Source organism: Melozone crissalis, unplaced genomic scaffold, assembly GCF_028551555.1.
Source record: "Melozone crissalis strain CALT ecotype California unplaced genomic scaffold, PUWL_Pcris_2 ptg000038l_1, whole genome shotgun sequence".
Taxonomy (NCBI): Eukaryota; Metazoa; Chordata; class Aves; order Passeriformes; family Passerellidae; genus Melozone; species Melozone crissalis.
This window is the reverse complement of record NW_026535816.1, coordinates 3,715,351-3,733,263: the sequence shown is the minus strand read 5'-3', so window position 1 is coordinate 3,733,263 and position 17,913 is coordinate 3,715,351. Positions and strand designations below refer to the sequence as shown.

General features: G+C 43.1%; 1 protein-coding gene across 5 annotated transcripts in view; it reads right to left on the bottom strand.

Annotated features, from left to right (window-relative positions):
- NELL1 (neural EGFL like 1) overlaps window positions 1-17,913 on the bottom strand; it is a 280,140-nt gene that overhangs the window by 138,594 nt on the left and 123,633 nt on the right. For all 5 annotated transcript variants that reach the window (XM_054283614.1, XM_054283612.1, XM_054283613.1 and 2 more), the window contains one exon: window positions 1,215-1,340. In XM_054283614.1, coding sequence (XP_054139589.1) covers window positions 1,215-1,340 — 126 coding nt within the window. The remainder of the gene's footprint in view (window positions 1-1,214; window positions 1,341-17,913) is intronic.

The following is a 17,913-nucleotide window of genomic DNA, read 5'->3' as shown; positions in this document are numbered from 1 at the left end:
CTCCTTTGCATGACAGGTGTACCATCAAAATAATCCCAAAATCAGACTTTCTGGAGTGTTGTCATTGAAAGATGTTATTCAAATAAATATTAGGATGAGCAGTTCAGCAGCTTCTCACATTTTTCTGAGACTCCCAGAGAAGGTTTCTTAAAAACCCCTAAATGGAGATGAGGCCCTATCTACTTTCCACTGGGAATTTTTGGAGCTCATTTTGCAGACAGATACCTTTAAAAACACCAACTAGATTCATTGTCTAATGCTATCCACTTGCTGTCTTTTCTAAACAACATGTCATAGTTCCTGAGACTTTAATTCTCAGCATTAACAACAATTTCCAAACCACCTAACAATAACTGGATTTAAGAACTTTACACATTTCAGTTTTCCTTTTGTTATATGTTTGTCTCAGCTCTGTCCAGAAACCTTCTCCTCCTGGGTAACTTCTCATGTTTCAATCCACTGACCAGTTTCAGACCACAGCTGATGAAGTCTTATGTCACTGTCATATTTTCTGAAAAATCCCTTCACCAGGATTTCTTCTCCTGGGAAGCTGAGAAGCCTCAGAGAAAAAGGAAAACAATAATTATCTGATTGCTTCTCCTGTGTTTGCTGCTTTGGAACGTGGTCTGTTTCAACAACAGCTTGATTGGCTTCATGTTTTTACTTAATGGCCAATCACCACCAGCTGTGTCAGACTCTGAGGAGTCAGTCACGAGTTTTTATTATTTATTCTTGTCTAGCCTTCTGTCTGTATCCTTCTCTTTCTTTAGTATAGTTTTAGTATAGCATTCTATCCTATCATGTCATATCGTATCACGTCATGTCATATAATATATCATATCATATCATATCAGCCTCCTGAGAACATGAAGTCAGATTCTCAATTCCTCCTTTGTCCTGGGGACCTCAAATACCACAGTTTTATTTCTCCTCACAGCACATATGATCTCAGCCCCTCCCCCTTGCACAGAGGCAGATGTGGGACAGGCAGGGACTGTGTCTGGGCTGGCAAGGGCCCTCAGTGGCCTTCTTCAGCCACCTCCCAGGGTAACCCCAAAGGGCCCACACAGGGGAAAGGCACTTCCTACCACATTCACCCGCCCTACCCGTGCCCAAACGTCATCGTGGCAAAGGCCAGCTGCTGGGTGGCCTTTGGGGCTGGACAGAAGGCGGGAGCTCCCCAGGACAAGCGCTGGGCTGCGGCTGAAGCTCACCTGTGCAGGAGAAGTCGTCCACGCGCACGTAGCCCGCGACGCAGTCGCAGCGGTAGGAGCCAGGCAGGTTCACGCACACCGTGTTGGCGTGGCAGTAGTGCATCTTGGCAGCACACTCATCAATGTCTGCGGGGCACAAACACCCAGGGAAGCTGCAGTCAGGCTCAGCAAAATGAATAACGTGGCATTACAGAAAATAAAGTCCATTTACAGCACCAAAGGCCATTGCCTTTGGCAATTCAGACACATTTGTTTAAATTGAAACACATTTGTATAAATGCTAGTACTGAAAAACAAGGCAAATTCGGTAAAAAATTCTCCTTGAAATAGATTTCATAATTAAATAAATAGATTATGTAAAATTTATAAATAGGAGATAACTCTATAAATATATATATGATAATATAGATGATCTATAAATAATAGATTATTAATAATATCTATCTAATATATACTATATGTCTCTAATACATATAGATATATATATTATATATATAATGTATCTAATATATAGATAATATAATATCTATCTAATAACATGATATATATATCTAATACCGTGACATTGCAGAAAATAAACTCCATTTCCAATGCCAAAGGCAATCTGTTTAAATGCTAGCACTGATAAACAAGGCAAATTCAGTAAAAAATACTTCTTAAAATAGATTTAATGAATAAATAAATAGATTAGATAAAAGCTATAAATAAGAGATAAATCTATAAATATATAGATAATAATATAAATATTCTATAGATAATCAATTATTAATAAAATATATATACCTAATATATATTATACATACAATGTATCTAATATATATAGATATATATCTAATATATTATATGTAATGTATCTAATGTATAGATAATATAACATATATACAATATATAGATATTATAATATATAATATATATCTAATATATAGTTAATATAATATATAATACATAATATAGAGATATTATAATATTATCTTGTATAGATAATATATATAATATATAGATAATAACATAGATAGATCTATAAATATAGATAAATCTATAAACAATAGATTTAATAAATAAATAAATTTCAGTAAGAAAATTCCTTAGAACTTCTGTATCATAGCAATGTGTTCCTTCCCACTGTTCTTCATGAAACACTATTTCTCTTTTTTAATTCCGGAAAAGCAACACATACATTTTGGGGGTTTTTTGCAATGTTAACAACCAAAAACTGATGCGGTTTTCAAGCACATGAAATCCCGTCAAAGCGTGCACTACTGACGATGCCAACTCCTCAAGGCACCGTGACTCCACACAGCGTGGTGCCAGCTGCAGGGCCGGTCAGACGTGCCACGCAGGGTTTGCCAGGGCAGTGCCCAGGTGAGCAGTGAGCGCTGCACCCCTCCAGCCTCACCCAAGGGCTCTGGCACTGCCCCGGGCGCACAGCTGCTGCAGGAGGTACTGGCCAGGGCTCTGCCCCCTCCCCATGTCACACAAGGAGACCAAACCAGTCTCCTAAGCCCATTTTATGGTTTGCAGCACGTCAAAGCAAAAGAAAACATTATTAAGGAGCAGCAAAATCTTGACCTCATGTTTCTGCTTAAGCAATCTCTATTGCTGCTGCAAATCCAAAATCCAAAACTGTTTTCACAACAGTGACTCAAACCTCTCATTTATGTGCCTGTTTAAATATCTCAAAGCTCTGTCATATTGTAAACTGTAACATCTTTTCCCTTCCTTTTTGACAAAACCAGATATTACACTGAAGAATTGTCTTTATTTTTTTCTCAGCAGGACGGATTTTCTGCTTAGCAGCACAGATTTTACATGAAGTAATTCATGGTTTTCAAAATATTAATTCTAGTGTTACATAGGTCCAGCACAAAGAAAGATGAATCAGAGACATTTTTTCCTCCCATTCCTTTCCTTTTGTTATTGATTGCTCACACTCTGGAAAGGCATCAATTGCCAGCACAGCTGAAGAACCTCCTTGGCTGGTGGAGTGGCCACCCCACAGTGCAGCCTCCTATCACACCCCTCTGCACCCCATCTACAGTGTCCCTTCTCCCTCCACACAGTGGTAATGGAAACAGCACCAAAACATCAGCATTCAGCCCCAGAATGGGGTGGGGGAGTTTAATTCTGCACATGCTGAGCTCATGGTTACCTAAAACCAGGTATCTTGTTTAACCTTCCTAAAGTGAGGCAGCTGCAGTTGAGATGCACCCCCACTTTCCAGGCTCTGCAAATGAAACACGTGCCAGCTACACTCACACTTTCTGCATTACAGACATCTGTCCAGCAGGAGCTACCAGCTAAATCTCTGTGTGCTGGCCAGCAAACAGCTGGCAGCTGGCAGCACTCTCTGACTGCTGCCAACTTGGGATGAATTAGAAATGATGGCCTGGAGGCAAAATACTTTGTATACCACTGCAAACACCTTAAACTATCTCATTCTTGCTTTTCTGTTGTTTCAGTTGCAGTGCCACTTGATGAAATGAATTTTAAAAAGTCAGGAGCATCAGTATAGGAAAGATAAAAGCCAGGAAAAATCCTCCCACATGTCTTGTTATCACACCACTGCGTGCGTGAGCCACTTGGGAAACTCTCAGGTGTTGACGTGTGTTCACACTGATCTGCTTGCTGACTATTTTTAATAGGCTTTTGGAGCGTAGCTTTGAGGAGTTTTGCTCTTGCATATCTAATAATTTTCCAGCATAAAAGGAAAAGGAATGAAAAGAGGTCTGCAAAGAAAGCAAGAATGTCAAAACAGCAACCAATTCACCTGAAAATTAACCTCATGCACTACCCTTCATCTCCTGCTCCCTCACTACACTTCTCTTTATTCCCCCAAGGGGAAGTGAGAGGATTAAAAGTCTCAAAGGTGAAGGAATTTGAACTTGGATTCATTGCAAAAACAGCCCAGGTTGCTGCAACAAAAAATATGAGAATACCCAGAGATAAAAAGAAAATTCACTGCCTTTATGAAAATATTGCCATGAGAGAATATCTCAAAAGGAGACTACCAACTTCAAGTGATGACTTGACTATAAATAGAAGAATTGAGAAAATCTGGCACTGGGTCGCTGCAGAAGTTCCAGAGCCCAGGAAGAAAAAGCCTGAGCCTAACAAAGGAAGCAGGAGTTAAAAAAAAACCAAAAAAGATCTGTCTCTTCAAACTTTGTTCATTTATTTAACTGTCTTTGCAATCTTTAGGGGTTACATTTTCCATAAACCCTTTCAGCATTTCAGATTTTCTTTTACCTTTGCAGTATTAGCCTTTCACTAATACATGCATTTTCTTTAGAGAGAACAATATTGAGAGGTCAAAACTGGCAACAGAATTTTCTTATTAAAGCCTGTAGGGCAACACTAAATCTGTTGCTCTGGACCACAGTGCTACAAATACTTGTAAAAGGTTAGGTATTCATCACAAAAAGCTTTGGGTTTTTACTTAATATTGTTAGAGTAAAACCCATAAAGCACACAGTGGTATATATCAGCTCAGCTGTAATGGAGCTCAAATTGTGATTCATGTGTATGGATTGCTTGTCGCATTTGAAATATTAAAGCTCATCTTCTAGTGGTCTTTGGAGGTGACAAAAATACATGATTTATGCTTCTCACTAGGCTGGTGAAGTAGTTTGTTTTTCTTTTAAAAAGGTATACTTATGGTCTTTAAAATGAGACTTGACACAGCATAATTATCACGCTCATATCAGCAGCTTCCACCTCCATCAGCTCACACTGTGCACCAACAGAGACACTTGGGCTGCAGCTTTCAGCAAGGTCTGGGCTGGCCTGGCAAGGGGCTGGGACACCCCTGGGCTCAGTGGCTCCTCAGCAGCCAGCGAAACAGGGCTCACCATCAGTGCAGAGCTCTCCTTACACACCCTGTAGCTAATCAGCCATCTCCATGACCCTGCTGCAATACACAGAGAACGTGAGCTCAGAGGCAATAATAAATGGAAGTGCCTGTCACTGGTTGTGCCAGGGCACTCTGCAGTGCTGTGAGCACACTGGGATATAAAACACAAGGACAGGATCTCAGAGGAGCTGCCTGCTCAGCACCTGGCAGGTCAGCACCTCATCCCAACCAACAAAACCAGGTGGGAGGGGAAGGCAATACAAATGGTGTTCAACCATGGAAACCAAGCAAAGAGGTTTTCTCATCTGCAAATGTACTTCACTAACTGCCCAAACCACTTAACTCTCTCTATGCTTGATTTAGAATCCTATTACTACATATCTGTAATGTTTAAAGATGACAACAAGACACCAGATCTCAACTAGAGCATCTCTTTACTGTTTGTCCTCCCCAATAAGTCACACCAAACCAAACTAATTTCAGCTGTAAAGAATTTCATCCAATACCTATGGATGGCAGTGGGAGTTTTGTCCATTCAGCCCAAGGTGAAATGGAATTATTGTTTTTTAAACTGTTAGTCCTGTAATAACCATGAGGGAACAATTCTGAAACAAAGCACTGTCTGCCTCTGGAATTGTACACCACTCTTTCCATGCGCTTAACAATAATCCTCGTACACACCAGTATTGTCTTCACCTGTTGTCTGGGGCCTCCTTTTTAGTTTAACTACTGAAAGACAGTAACATACAAATCAAAACAAAATGAAACAAACATGAAGTGTTCTAGAGCAGTAACAGATTATGTTTTTGATCATAATCAATTATTCTATTTGCAGCTATCTCCCAGTTACTCACTTTACAGTTGGGGACTATACCAAACAAAATTAGAATTTTTGGGAACTCTGTAGGGAAGCAAAGGCAGAAAATCAAAAACAGGGAAAAAACCCAGCTTTGCAGAAAGCTCTGATGTCTAATTCATGATTATTAATGTGGGGGAGGATTCCCCTCCCCTCTTTTGATTCCAGCCAGCACTATGAGTTGACTTGAATAGTATTAGACCTGGTCTACAAAATCAGAGTTTTTAAAAATGTGAAACCAAACAGTGTTACTATTTAAGTAATGTCAAACCTTAAAGTATGTTCACAAGCTGATGGAATCATATCAATCAGGTGTCCAAAACAGCAGAGCACAGCAGTACTGGAGCACGAGACAGGTCCTAAAATTTCAGCCACCCTGTGCTTATGCTAACATGAACACATGCCATTTTCACTGCACTAAGCTGCTCCTTGGTCACTATACCTGCTTGCTCTCCAGATTCTCCCTGATCCTGCCCTCCCTGCTCTCATCTCCTTTCTGCTGTCAAACTCACTTGACTTCAGCTCCCCTTCCCTTTCTATTTTCCCGTTTCATCCTGCCTCTGCCTGTCTCCTTTCTCACCCATCCCACGCATCTAACATACCCCACACCTGGTTTTTATCTTTAGCACAGACTTGGTTTCCCAAATTGTGCCCCAGGCCCCTCAGGGAGCCATAAAGCAGCAGACACAGCAGTTCCCCATGGGCTGGCGGCAGCTCAGCCTCCCCCAGTGCCTGAGTAAGAAGAGACTCATTACTGACAGCAAATGTTTAGGCTAGCCTTAAACCTTTCACCAACAACTGTTTAGCAGCTTCCTTGGTAGCAATCCATCTCCTCCAAGGCAGGGCAGCAGTACAACTCTGCCTTGGGGATGGAGCTACTGCCCATTCAGGGGCAGGCCAAGAGCCCAAGAGAAGAGCAGATGAGACAAAGAAAAATGTCCCTTTCAACAAGGCTGAGAAATATTAGTCTAATGTCATTAAGGAACTAACTAGTGAAAAATGCATTCATAACCTAGGGCTGGTGCAGCATCACCTGGGAATCCAAAGGCAATAGAATAACTATCAATATAGTAATATCAGGAAGCCTTATCACTTTGACTTTTAGAGCATCATTAAAAGGGTGCAGCCTCTTCCTCTGCACACAGCAGAAAAGTGCTCTCCATTGATGCACCCACTTTATGATCAGTGCAAGAGGATCAATATTCCAAATCTGCTCTCTGTCTATTTAACTGCTGCTCTAGGGATGGAAACTGTACAACTATCAGGTTAAACAACTAAACAAATAAATATTTTAAAGCACACATTCATGTGCAAATCACACTTGAACAGTCACACTTTCCAGTGCAGACCAGTGCCAAAAAAAGCATTCCCCCAAAAAAGAAGGACAAAAATAAAAATTCAGGTAAAGGTTTCTGGTTTTTATTTCAACAGTATTAAGCTTAAATACTTTCACCATCCACACTCAAGGAAGCAATTGATTATTCTCAAAAAGAGATCACAACATTTTGCTACCTGTGTCTCAGCTACAGTAGTGAACCGCCCAGGAACATGGGTGTTTCCTAAAATCTGTCCTAGGGAAGCTTTAGATGTCAAAATATTGCCTAGGTACAACACAATCCCTACTCCATCCTTGTTATTGCTTACAATAATACACAATTCATCAGCCTCTTTACTTGAAGTTATGATTTCTTTGCTGAAAAAATGAAAATTTAAAAAAAAATTGATTTGCATAACCTGAATCTGCAGTGATCTGACCAATTCCCTGACTCTCTGGAATCAGAGAATTCCATTTATAGTCTTTTTTGGTCATCATTCCTCAAAACAACACAATCCTATCTTGAAGGGCAGCACTCAGCCCTTTAAAAACCTTGCTGTTCAGACAAGCCAGTGTCCCTCTCAGCAACTAGTTTTTTCCTTTTATTACACTACTAAATTCTGCCCCTCTCTAAAGAAAACTGAAAATTTGCAGTTCCACTCTCCTTTGTGCTTTCCATCATTACACTGGAAAATTATGTGCACTGGTTTGGTGGCGTGGTCCCAAAGAAACTTGAGATCTCTTAGGATAAAACCAGTTTATTTAAATTGAAGCTCTCCTAAAAGATCATTTCAATCAGTTCAAAAGCTGCCATTGATGTGTTAATGTCAAAGAAAAGATAAGTAATGTGGTGTTGTTTTTAACATAAAGGAACTGTTTTCTTAACCCTAAGTGCATTCATTTGATAAATACATTAATAGAAAATGTTCATAGACTTAATACTTTCTTTAAAATGTTTGCAGCTGTAGCTCTTAGGAATGGTTGATAATTTATTCATAAGGTATCTCTGACAGTTGCACATAAGTTATTTTAAAAAATAGGCAACCAGAATTCACATATGATAACACAGCTTAAGAGACTGCAGATTAAAAATAATCACAGAAAGCAGAATGAAACATTTGGGGAAACAGGTTTTGGCTAACAGCAGCACCTCAGTCATTTGCTCCAACACGCCAAAGCAACTAGGAAAAACAAGTCAAAATTCTGCTTGTTCTGCTGTAGCAGCTGCTGTGATGTTTAGAACTAAGTGAAGTTTAAAAAGATTGCTTTATCCGGGATTACTCAAGCCTTTTCATTTTTTCCTTCTAATTACTCTTTGAAACTACACTGATATTTCTGTTTAAATGCACAGCAGCAGAACAGGCTCCTAAGGAGTGTGCCTGAGTGGGCGTAAGGATTTTTCTTTAGAGACACTGCTGGATTTGCTCTTCCCCTCAGTGGCCTATGAGAGACCAAGCAAGCCACTTCTCATTTTGGGGTCAGCCTGGCCAGCAGCACTCAGGACTTTTCCCCAAGGCAGTGCCCCCTTCCTTCCCTGCTCTCCAGCTGCTCCCTGGCCCCTTGCACTCTGCCAAGGCAGATCAGTGATGCCTCTGAGGACACTGCTGGGAGGGATTCTTGGATTCTGAGGAACACCCATTGCATCCTCTCATGGACATTATGGCAGACAGGCTCTCTGACACCCCCAGGTGTTTGAACATACTCAGGAATACCAGCAGCTACTTGAAGTAAGAATTTTGTATTTCAGGGAAACGACCTGGTATCCTTCAGAAAGGAAAAAAAAAAAGACAATGATGACTGCTGCCTCTTGAACTGCATTAAGTGCTCTGAAAAGAGCAAGATGTAATGACATGTAGCCTGGGAGAAATACTGAGAAACTGCTTCATTCTGAGCCTTCAAACTGACAGGGTGGGCTTAGATTGGACATTGGGAAGAAATTCTTCCATGTGAGGGTGGTGAGGCAAGAGCAGCACGCCCAGAGGAGTCGCGGTGCCCCATCCCTGGAGGTGCTCTAGTGGAAGGTGCCCTTTCCTGTGACCGTGCTCACAGGGATCCCAGGATGAGGGAAGAGATGAGGATCTGACTCCATGTTCAGAAGGCTTGATTTATTATTTTATTATATATATTACATTAAAACTATACTAAAAGAATAGAAGAAAAGGTTTATCTCAGAAAGCTAGCTAAATTAAGAATAGAAAGGAATGAATAGCAAAGGTTTGTGGCTCAGACAGAGTGTCTGAGCCAGCTGACTGTGATTGGCCATTAATTAGAAACAACCCCATGAGACCAATCACAGATGCACCTGTTGCATTCCACAGCAGCAGATAATCAATGTTTACTTTTTGCTCCTGAGGCCTCTCAGCTTCTCAGGAGGAAAAATCCTAAGGAACAGATTTTCATGAAAGGATGTCTGCGACACTTTGCCATGGCAGGGCAGCTGGAAATAGGTGCTCTGTGAGGCCCCTTCCATCCCAAACAATTTTGTGACCCTTTGCAACTTCTGCTGCTCATTATAACCAGACCGCTTGAACTAAAATGGAGATAATCCCATATAATCCCACTGGGGCTGGCCCTACAGGAGCTGGTGGGAGTCAGAACTTTGCAGGAGAAGCTGTTTGCTCTTTGTAGAGATTTCAGGGGTCACAGAGCTGCGGCTGTATCCCCAAGAACTGCACTACACCCTAAACCTGCAGAGACCCACAGTCAGAGCCATGGTCCTGGCAATAGTGCCAAGCACTCTGCAGCAGGGGACAGCTAAATTCAGTGAAAGGTAAGAGAGAAGCTCAGAAAAAGAATGCCATTCAAATAGAATGCATTTTGAAAGCTTCTCTGATAAAAATATTGAATGAGAAATAAACCCATGTAGCTGTAAGTCTCATAATGATGTTAGGGTTTTTCTCATACATATTTTATCTTAAAACAGCTCCAAAATTGCTGTTCTTTTTATTATTTTTATGAAAGATGTTGTGTTCAATATTTCACATTGTAAATGCTTTCATCCATCAGCCATACTTTTCCAAAGTTAGTAAATAATCATACTTGGACATGTTATCTTTTTCAGAAGAGAAGTTTTCTTAAGGCTACTCTGCAAGTGCTAATTTAGGAATAAATAAACATTTCTACAGATGTGATAAACAAAATGTTGGTGTTCCTAAGCATCATCCTTGTAGGTATAATAAATACTTGCATAGGCATTGTGACATGTAGCCAATAAAGAAAATATTGCTTAAATTCACCATAATAATCACATTTGGCAGTGCAACAGAAATTAAACAGCACAGAAAACATCAGAAACCACTGGCTTTTCCTGTCCTGCCTCAGGTATGGTGTATATTTCTTCTAGAAAGCAGGAGATGCTTTGGGAATTTCCAGCAGCTGAGGAGAAGACAGTGGGGGAAAAAGGCTTATCACACAAATCCTTTCCCCCAGGATGGTTTGGTAAGGCAAACAGTAAATGGTGAGCCATCCTGTCACCCTCTGCCAGCACAGCACATCTCTGGGCAGCTGCAGGCTTTGGGGTTTGCTATCAGGATTTGCCATCAGCTGCAGGCTTTGGGGTTTGCAATCTGCTGCAAGCTTTGGGGTTTGCTATCAGGATTTGCCATCAGCTGCAGGCTTTGGGGTTTGCAATCTGCTGCAAGCTTTGGGGTTTGCTATCAGGATTTGCCATCAGCTGCAACCTTTGGGATTTGCAATCAGGATTTGCCATCAGCTGCAACCTTTGGGATTTGCAATCAGGATTTGCCATCAGCTGCAAGCTTTGGGGGTTGCTATCAGGATTTGCAATCAGCTGCAAGCTTTGGGGTTTGCAATCAGGACTTGGACACTTCCCCACCACCCCCCTGCTGAAAGCTGGAGCAATGACAGGCTCTGATCGGAGCCTGCTCCCTCACAAACCCATGCAGACCAGCAAAGATGTCAATATGTGGGAAGCCCCTTCCCTTACAGATGTGGTGCTCACAATTTGCTTCCCTGGGACACAGAGGGACCTAATTGCTTTCCCCTGGCCAGAACCCAGGACAGAAACCTCACCAAATTACCCCAGGGAAAGAGGTGGGAAGAGTTAGATGTAATAAATCCAACTAGACTACTCTCCCTCAGTAGTACCCTCCCTTAGTACCACTCTTTCACCCATTTTTCTTCTTCAAAGGCTCTTAATGCACAAGAATTCATTCTAAACCCAACTACTGCATGCTTAGCTGTAAGAGTCACCATTACATAAGTCTACTGCAAATAAAAGGTTATGCTGCTACTGCTCACAAATATATTACTGCCCATTAGAAAACAAAGCAAAATAATCACCTCATTCTCAGGAAAATAGCTCTGTTCCCTAGAATGACTGCTCCCTCTTTACTACATAAATGTACTCCCAAAGCCAGGCTTGCTTTAGCTTTGATTTCACTTTTGAAGGAAACTCCTGGATCTCAGCAAGCACTGATGAAATAAATTCTGCTATCCAAAAAGGCATGCAGGATTTCTGTAACAGATTCACCTCCTTATTTAGTGTTATTTTTTAATCTTTCCAAACACTCTGAGAGATACCAGTGGATGCTTATACAGAGGGAGGGTGGAAGGGAAGAGATGAGGGTCTGGTTTTTTTTTCTAATCTTCCATTTACCTGTATTAGCCAAGCAGTACAATACATTGAAATAACTCTATCCATTTTCATTCAGCTCATACCTTACCTTTTCAACCCTTTCCATCTTATTTTACTAATGGCTGGGGTTGAACAATGGATTATTATATCAAAATGAGCAATTCTTTCTTCATGCCATTATACTGAGAGTGATTATCCTAAATATCTCATTCCATCAGCATGTATCTTATGCCACCATCCACCATTTTTCTTTCACACTCTATTTTTTGCCCAATACTCTCACCCAGTTTTTCTCCTCCTATATACATCCTGCCATATTGACTGGCTTACTCTTTCAAATCCACACAGATGCTATCTTCAAATGATAAATTGGAGAAGGCTGCCCATGTAATTGATCTAGAATCCCTGTGCCCACAGCAACATTTTATTGTGGCATTTTGAAGGATGCTGTAGCTCTCTGAAAAATTAAATGCTTATGAAAACTGCATGGGGCTTTTTTGGGGTGGTGTCTTTATCATGTTTGAAAAAGCCCCTGGACAACTACTAGTCTAGTATTTTATAATGACTTTAGGTATGTACTGTTATAATAAATGAGACAGATAATATGTTAGTAGCAAAAATCATTTCAAATTAATACTCCACAATTTTGCACTGGAGTAATTTTTTCACTCAAGGACCATTTGTGCAGAACAATATTGTCCCACGCTGCCAAGCACCAACTGTGCCCTATCTTCTCTATTTATGGCCTTCATTTTCCTAACCATTCTCTTAACATCTTTTCAGCAATTCATTATTCAGCTGTTTCCATCACATCTTGTTCCCCTGCCCAGCTCTGCTGAAAAATCCATGAGGAAGCACTGAAGTGGCAGAGTCATCACCACCACTGCTGAGCTGGCAGCGCTGCCTCCTCACTGCCACATCACTCTAACCAGGTGCTTCCACATGACAGGGGATTTACTGGTTTCTTTTCATGGCTCCAGATTATTCCCTGTTCATCAGTTTCCACAGAGGATAGAGACTAATATCATATTCAGATAAGGAAATTATGGATCATTGCAAAACAGCTCCTTTCCAGGATCCCTCAGAGCCATGCTAAACACGTTTCAGTGTTCCACATCCTTGCTTTGCAATCTAGTGTTACTGTCTGTGCCTTTTTAAATTTAATTTCATCTATAATGTAAAAATAAACAATGAAACATCAGCAGAATAAAACCACCTAATTTTAGATATTATAACTATTTTTCCCTTATAAACACAATCCTAATTGACATAAGTGAAAAGTGCAAGATGGATCTCTCATCAGCAAATATGATAATCAGGTGTGATTTATAGCACTGGTTACTAAAGGAGGCATTTCTGGTCTGGAGACTGCAACAGTACTGCATTCCTTAGGCATAACCTGGGGTGAAACAAGAGGAGGGGGTGGGGGGGAATCCAACAGCTGATCATAAAAATATTCTTTACCTGCAACCTAAAGTCCTGCCTCAACACTTAGGATGAATTTTATTTTAATTGCTTTGCTTTTGGCTATGAAATTGAACTGGTAATTTAATGCTCTCCCCTTTGCTAACATTGTCACAGGCTTAGCTGCTGTTAAAAAAAAGAAGAAATTGGAACACTCACGTCCTTAATATTTCATTTTTAGTAACTCTTCATCTAAATCACTACATAGCCCATATCACAGGGTGTTCTACAATCCATGTTTTAGAGACATTTCCTTTCTCAGTGTCAGCTGCTGAGGAATGCACTCACAGGTTCCAAGTGCTCAGAGCACCAAGGAAGGCTGGAGCAGAGGGGTGCAGAGCCAGTCCCTGTGAGGGATGTGCAGCTCCCTCCATGCTCTAATGGACACCCTGGAGGGGCACCTGCCCTCCTGCCAACAGCTTCCTGAGCCTTCAGAAGCACGGTTTAACCTGTAGGGCACAGCGCACCTTTGGGAGTAGAGGTTGGGATCAGAGGCGGCATTATGTTGCTAATTGGGATAGTGAATTACTGTTTTATTGCCACCATCATTACATAAATTTCAGAGAATGTTATCAGCAATAAGTCTCAATTCCAGTATGGCCATGGCTGGCTTTCACCAAAAGTTCTTCCAAAACACAGCAAAATTCTCTGTGAAATACAGGACTGCACAGCAGGGCAGTGCCAAAGGCATACTTTAGCATAGGTTAAAGTCATCCCAGTGAAGGTTAGCAGAAAGCCCAGAAATGAATAATGAATTGCTGAAAGCCCAGAAATGGGCTTTGAACCAACCTACTGAATAGCCTGTGTGTGTGTGTACTTATTTGTACACTGCAGAGGAAGGTGAATCAACAAAGATCTCACCCTGAAGGAAGAGAAAGAAAAGGAGGGTTGAATGAGCATTACTGATTCAAATTGCTGTGTTCTGACTCAAATTTTTATGCTAGATTAAACTTTATTTAATAGCAAAATAGTAACTCTTAAATTGCTGTTGATGAAACTTTCATGTATTTTGTCTCTGCAGAGAACCATTATGAAAACCATGTGAGATCCCATTATCAATATAAAGATGGAAACTTCTATAGATATCTAATGCATTTTCACCATCTTGATTAAGAAGCAAATTCTGGCCTGATTTCATTGGTAATTCTACATTAGTTGTAAATAAATGATTAAAAAAAAATAAAGACAGCAAAAGTAGACAAGCTGTGGATAGAAAGTCAATACCAAAATCAATGCAAAATACTCCTCATCCCAATGGTTTCCAGTGCTTTCACCTCCCTCCACATGCATTTCAAGCTATTGTTGAGTTTTTATTAACAGCAATGTAACCTCACCACATTGTGGCACACAGCACGAGGTCACCCACAGAGTAAAAACAGAGTAAAGCCAGACAGGGTGCCATGAAAACACATTCCCACTGCTGGGGACTTCCACAAACATGAAGGGATAATTGTCAAAGCAAACCTACTCCACAGCATTCATGAGATTATATAATAAAAACCCTACTTTGAAGAGTCTCTGAGATTTTTCCTGCACCAAATTCTAATTTTTGTAAATGAAAAAGGTACTGAGAACACAAATCTCTCATCAATGCAAATCAATGCCTACACCAGCATAAAACAGGAAATATGAATTTGTAGCTGCCAACTGCAGAAGAGAGCTAGCAGGCACTGGACAGACCTGGTCCCCCAACACACCCAGTTGCTGCAGAGTACTACATGAAGCTTAAATCCCAGACAAAAATGTGTTTTAAAAAGTAACTAAGACTTCCTACTTTAGTACATTAAGGCACGCTGTTCCACCAACCTGTGCTCTGTGCACGTGTCCCTATCCTGAATTTTGCTTTCCTCCACAGCATCAGGCAAATAATCACCTCCAGAAAGGCAATGACCACAAAAACACCCACTTTACCCACAAGAGGAATAACAGAACTTCTAGGATTGCTGCAAACAGGAGTGAGGGGAGAAGCCACTCCCTCTATTTCCCTCCTTATGATGGATGTCTGCCCTTCGATGGAAAGCAAAGGGAGCATCTCAAAAAAGGTTCAGACTAACAATGCTGACAAAATAAAAGACACTTCCTTAATGTTGGGAAAAGAAGAGATGAAACTGAGCTAAAGAGGGAAGTAAGGGCCTGGATGTTAACATACACATACATGTTAGAGAACAACATGGACAGGCCAGAGCTCCTGCTGATGGGCTGGAACACAAGGCCAAGATGACTGTAAAACTGAAAGGAGAAAAGCACAGAACATTAATTTTCTGTCGCTGTCAAGGCGGTCACGACACAAAGCAGAGACCATAAGCAGTCTCAGATGGCAACTTTTTATTATTGAGCATAACTAACTTTTTATACACTTTCTAATTGTTTATACTTCTTCTACTCTATTAGCCACAATAAGTCAACACACCATTATTAGTAAAAAGTTACAGTAACTTCAACTAACTTTCTAAAACTACTCCAACTACAAAGTTCTCTTATCTTTCTTCTCTGTCTCCTTAATTACAGCCTTAAAAAACCTCTTTATCAACTTCTTGCTTCTCAGCTTCTTCTCACTCCTTTACCTAACAAGCCTGCCCTTAGCCTTTTCCACACTTTTCCACAACAGTCAAAACCCTTGTATCACATTCCAAAGGTGGTCATCCTTCTCAAAACAGAGTAGCTCCTTCTGCTGAGAAAGTGCAGGAAGGGAATTTGAGAATTTATGCCACTGTCACGTGTACCACATGCCTCTGTCCAGAAAAGAAACCCTCATTTCACTGTACTGAGTTTTGGCAGCAGGGGGTGGACTCTGTGACAAGATGGCAGAAGCAGCCCCCATGTTCATGGAGCCAAGGCCTGCCAGCTCCAGGACAGACCCATCACTGACCCAAGCTGAGCCCATCACCAACACCAGCAGCACCTCTGTGACAGCGTCCTAAAGAAAGGGTAAAAAACCTTGCACAAGAGCAGCTGGCAGAGAGGACTGAGAACATGCGAGGGGAACAGCCCTGCAGACACCCAGGGCAGGGTGAAGGAGGGGCAGGAGCTGCTGCAGGCGCTGGAACTGAGACTCCCCTGCAGCCCCTGGGGAGGCAGCTGTGACCCTGCAGCCCATGCAGGGCACAGGGATGCACAGAGCCACCTGCAGCCCATGCAGGGAGGGCACAGGGATGCACAGAGCCACCTGCAGCCCATGCAGGGAGGGCACAGGGATGCACAGAGCCACCTGCAGCCCATGCAGGGAGGGCACAGGGATGCACAGAGCCACCTGCAGCCCATGCAGGGCACAGGGATGCACAGAGCCACCTGCAGCCCATGCAGGGAGGGCACAGGGATGCACAGAGCCACCTGCAGCCCATGCAGAGCACAGGGATGCACAGACCCACCTGCAGCCCATGCAGGGAGGGCACAGGGATGCACAGAGCCACCTGCAGCCCATGCAGGGCACAGGGATGCACAGAGCCACCTGCAGCCCATGCAGGGAGGGCACAGGGATGCACAGAGCCACCTGCAGCCCATGCAGGGCACAGGGATGCACAGAGCCACCTGCAGCCCATGCAGGGCACAGGGATGCACAGAGCCACCTGCAGCCCATGCAGGGCACAGGGATGCACAGAGCCACCTGCAGCCCATGCAGGGCACAGGGATGCACAGAGCCACCTGCAGCCCATGCAGAGCACAGGGATGCACAGAGCCACCTGCAGCCCATGCAGGGCACAGGGATGCACAGAGCCACCTGCAGCCCATGCAGGGCACAGGGATGCACAGAGCCACCTGCAGCCCAGGGAGGGCACAGGGATGCACAGAGCCACCTGCAGCCCATGCAGGGAGGGCACAGGGATGCACAGAGCCACCTGCAGCCCAGGGAGGGCACAGGGATGCACAGAGCCACCTGCAGCCCATGCAGGGAGGGCACAGGGATGCACAGAGCCACCTGCAGCCCAGGGAGGGCACAGGGATGCACAGAGCCACCTGCAGCCCATGCAGGGAGGGCACAGGGATGCACAGAGCCACCTGCAGCCCATGCAGAGCACAGGGATGCACAGAGCCACCTGCAGCCCATGCAGGGAGGGCACAGGGATGCACAGAGCCACCTGCAGCCCATGCAGGGCACAGGGATGCACAGAGCCACCTGCAGCCCATGCAGGGAGGGCACAGGGATGCACAGAGCCACCTGCAGCCCATGCAGGGCACAGGGATGCACAGAGCCACCTGCAGCCCATGCAGGGCACAGGGATGCACAGAGCCACCTGCAGCCCAGGGAGGGCACAGGGATGCACAGAGCCACCTGCAGCCCATGCAGGGCACAGGGATGCACAGAGCCACCTGCAGCCCAGGGAGGAGACTCCCAGGAGAACATGTGGATATGCCCTGCAGGAAGCTGTGACTTTATGGACACCCAGCAATGGGGCAGGCTCCTGCTGGGAGCTGTCCCCCCATGGAGAGGAGCCCACACTGGAGCAGGTTTGGTGGCAGGACCTGTGACCCCACAGAAGGGACCCACACTGAAGCAGCTCACATGAACTGCAGCCCACTGGAACAGTTCACAAGCCCATTGGAAAGGGCCCCAGGCTGGAGCAGGGGAGGAGTGTGAGGAGGAAAGAATAGCAGAAACAAGGTGTTAATAGACTGAGG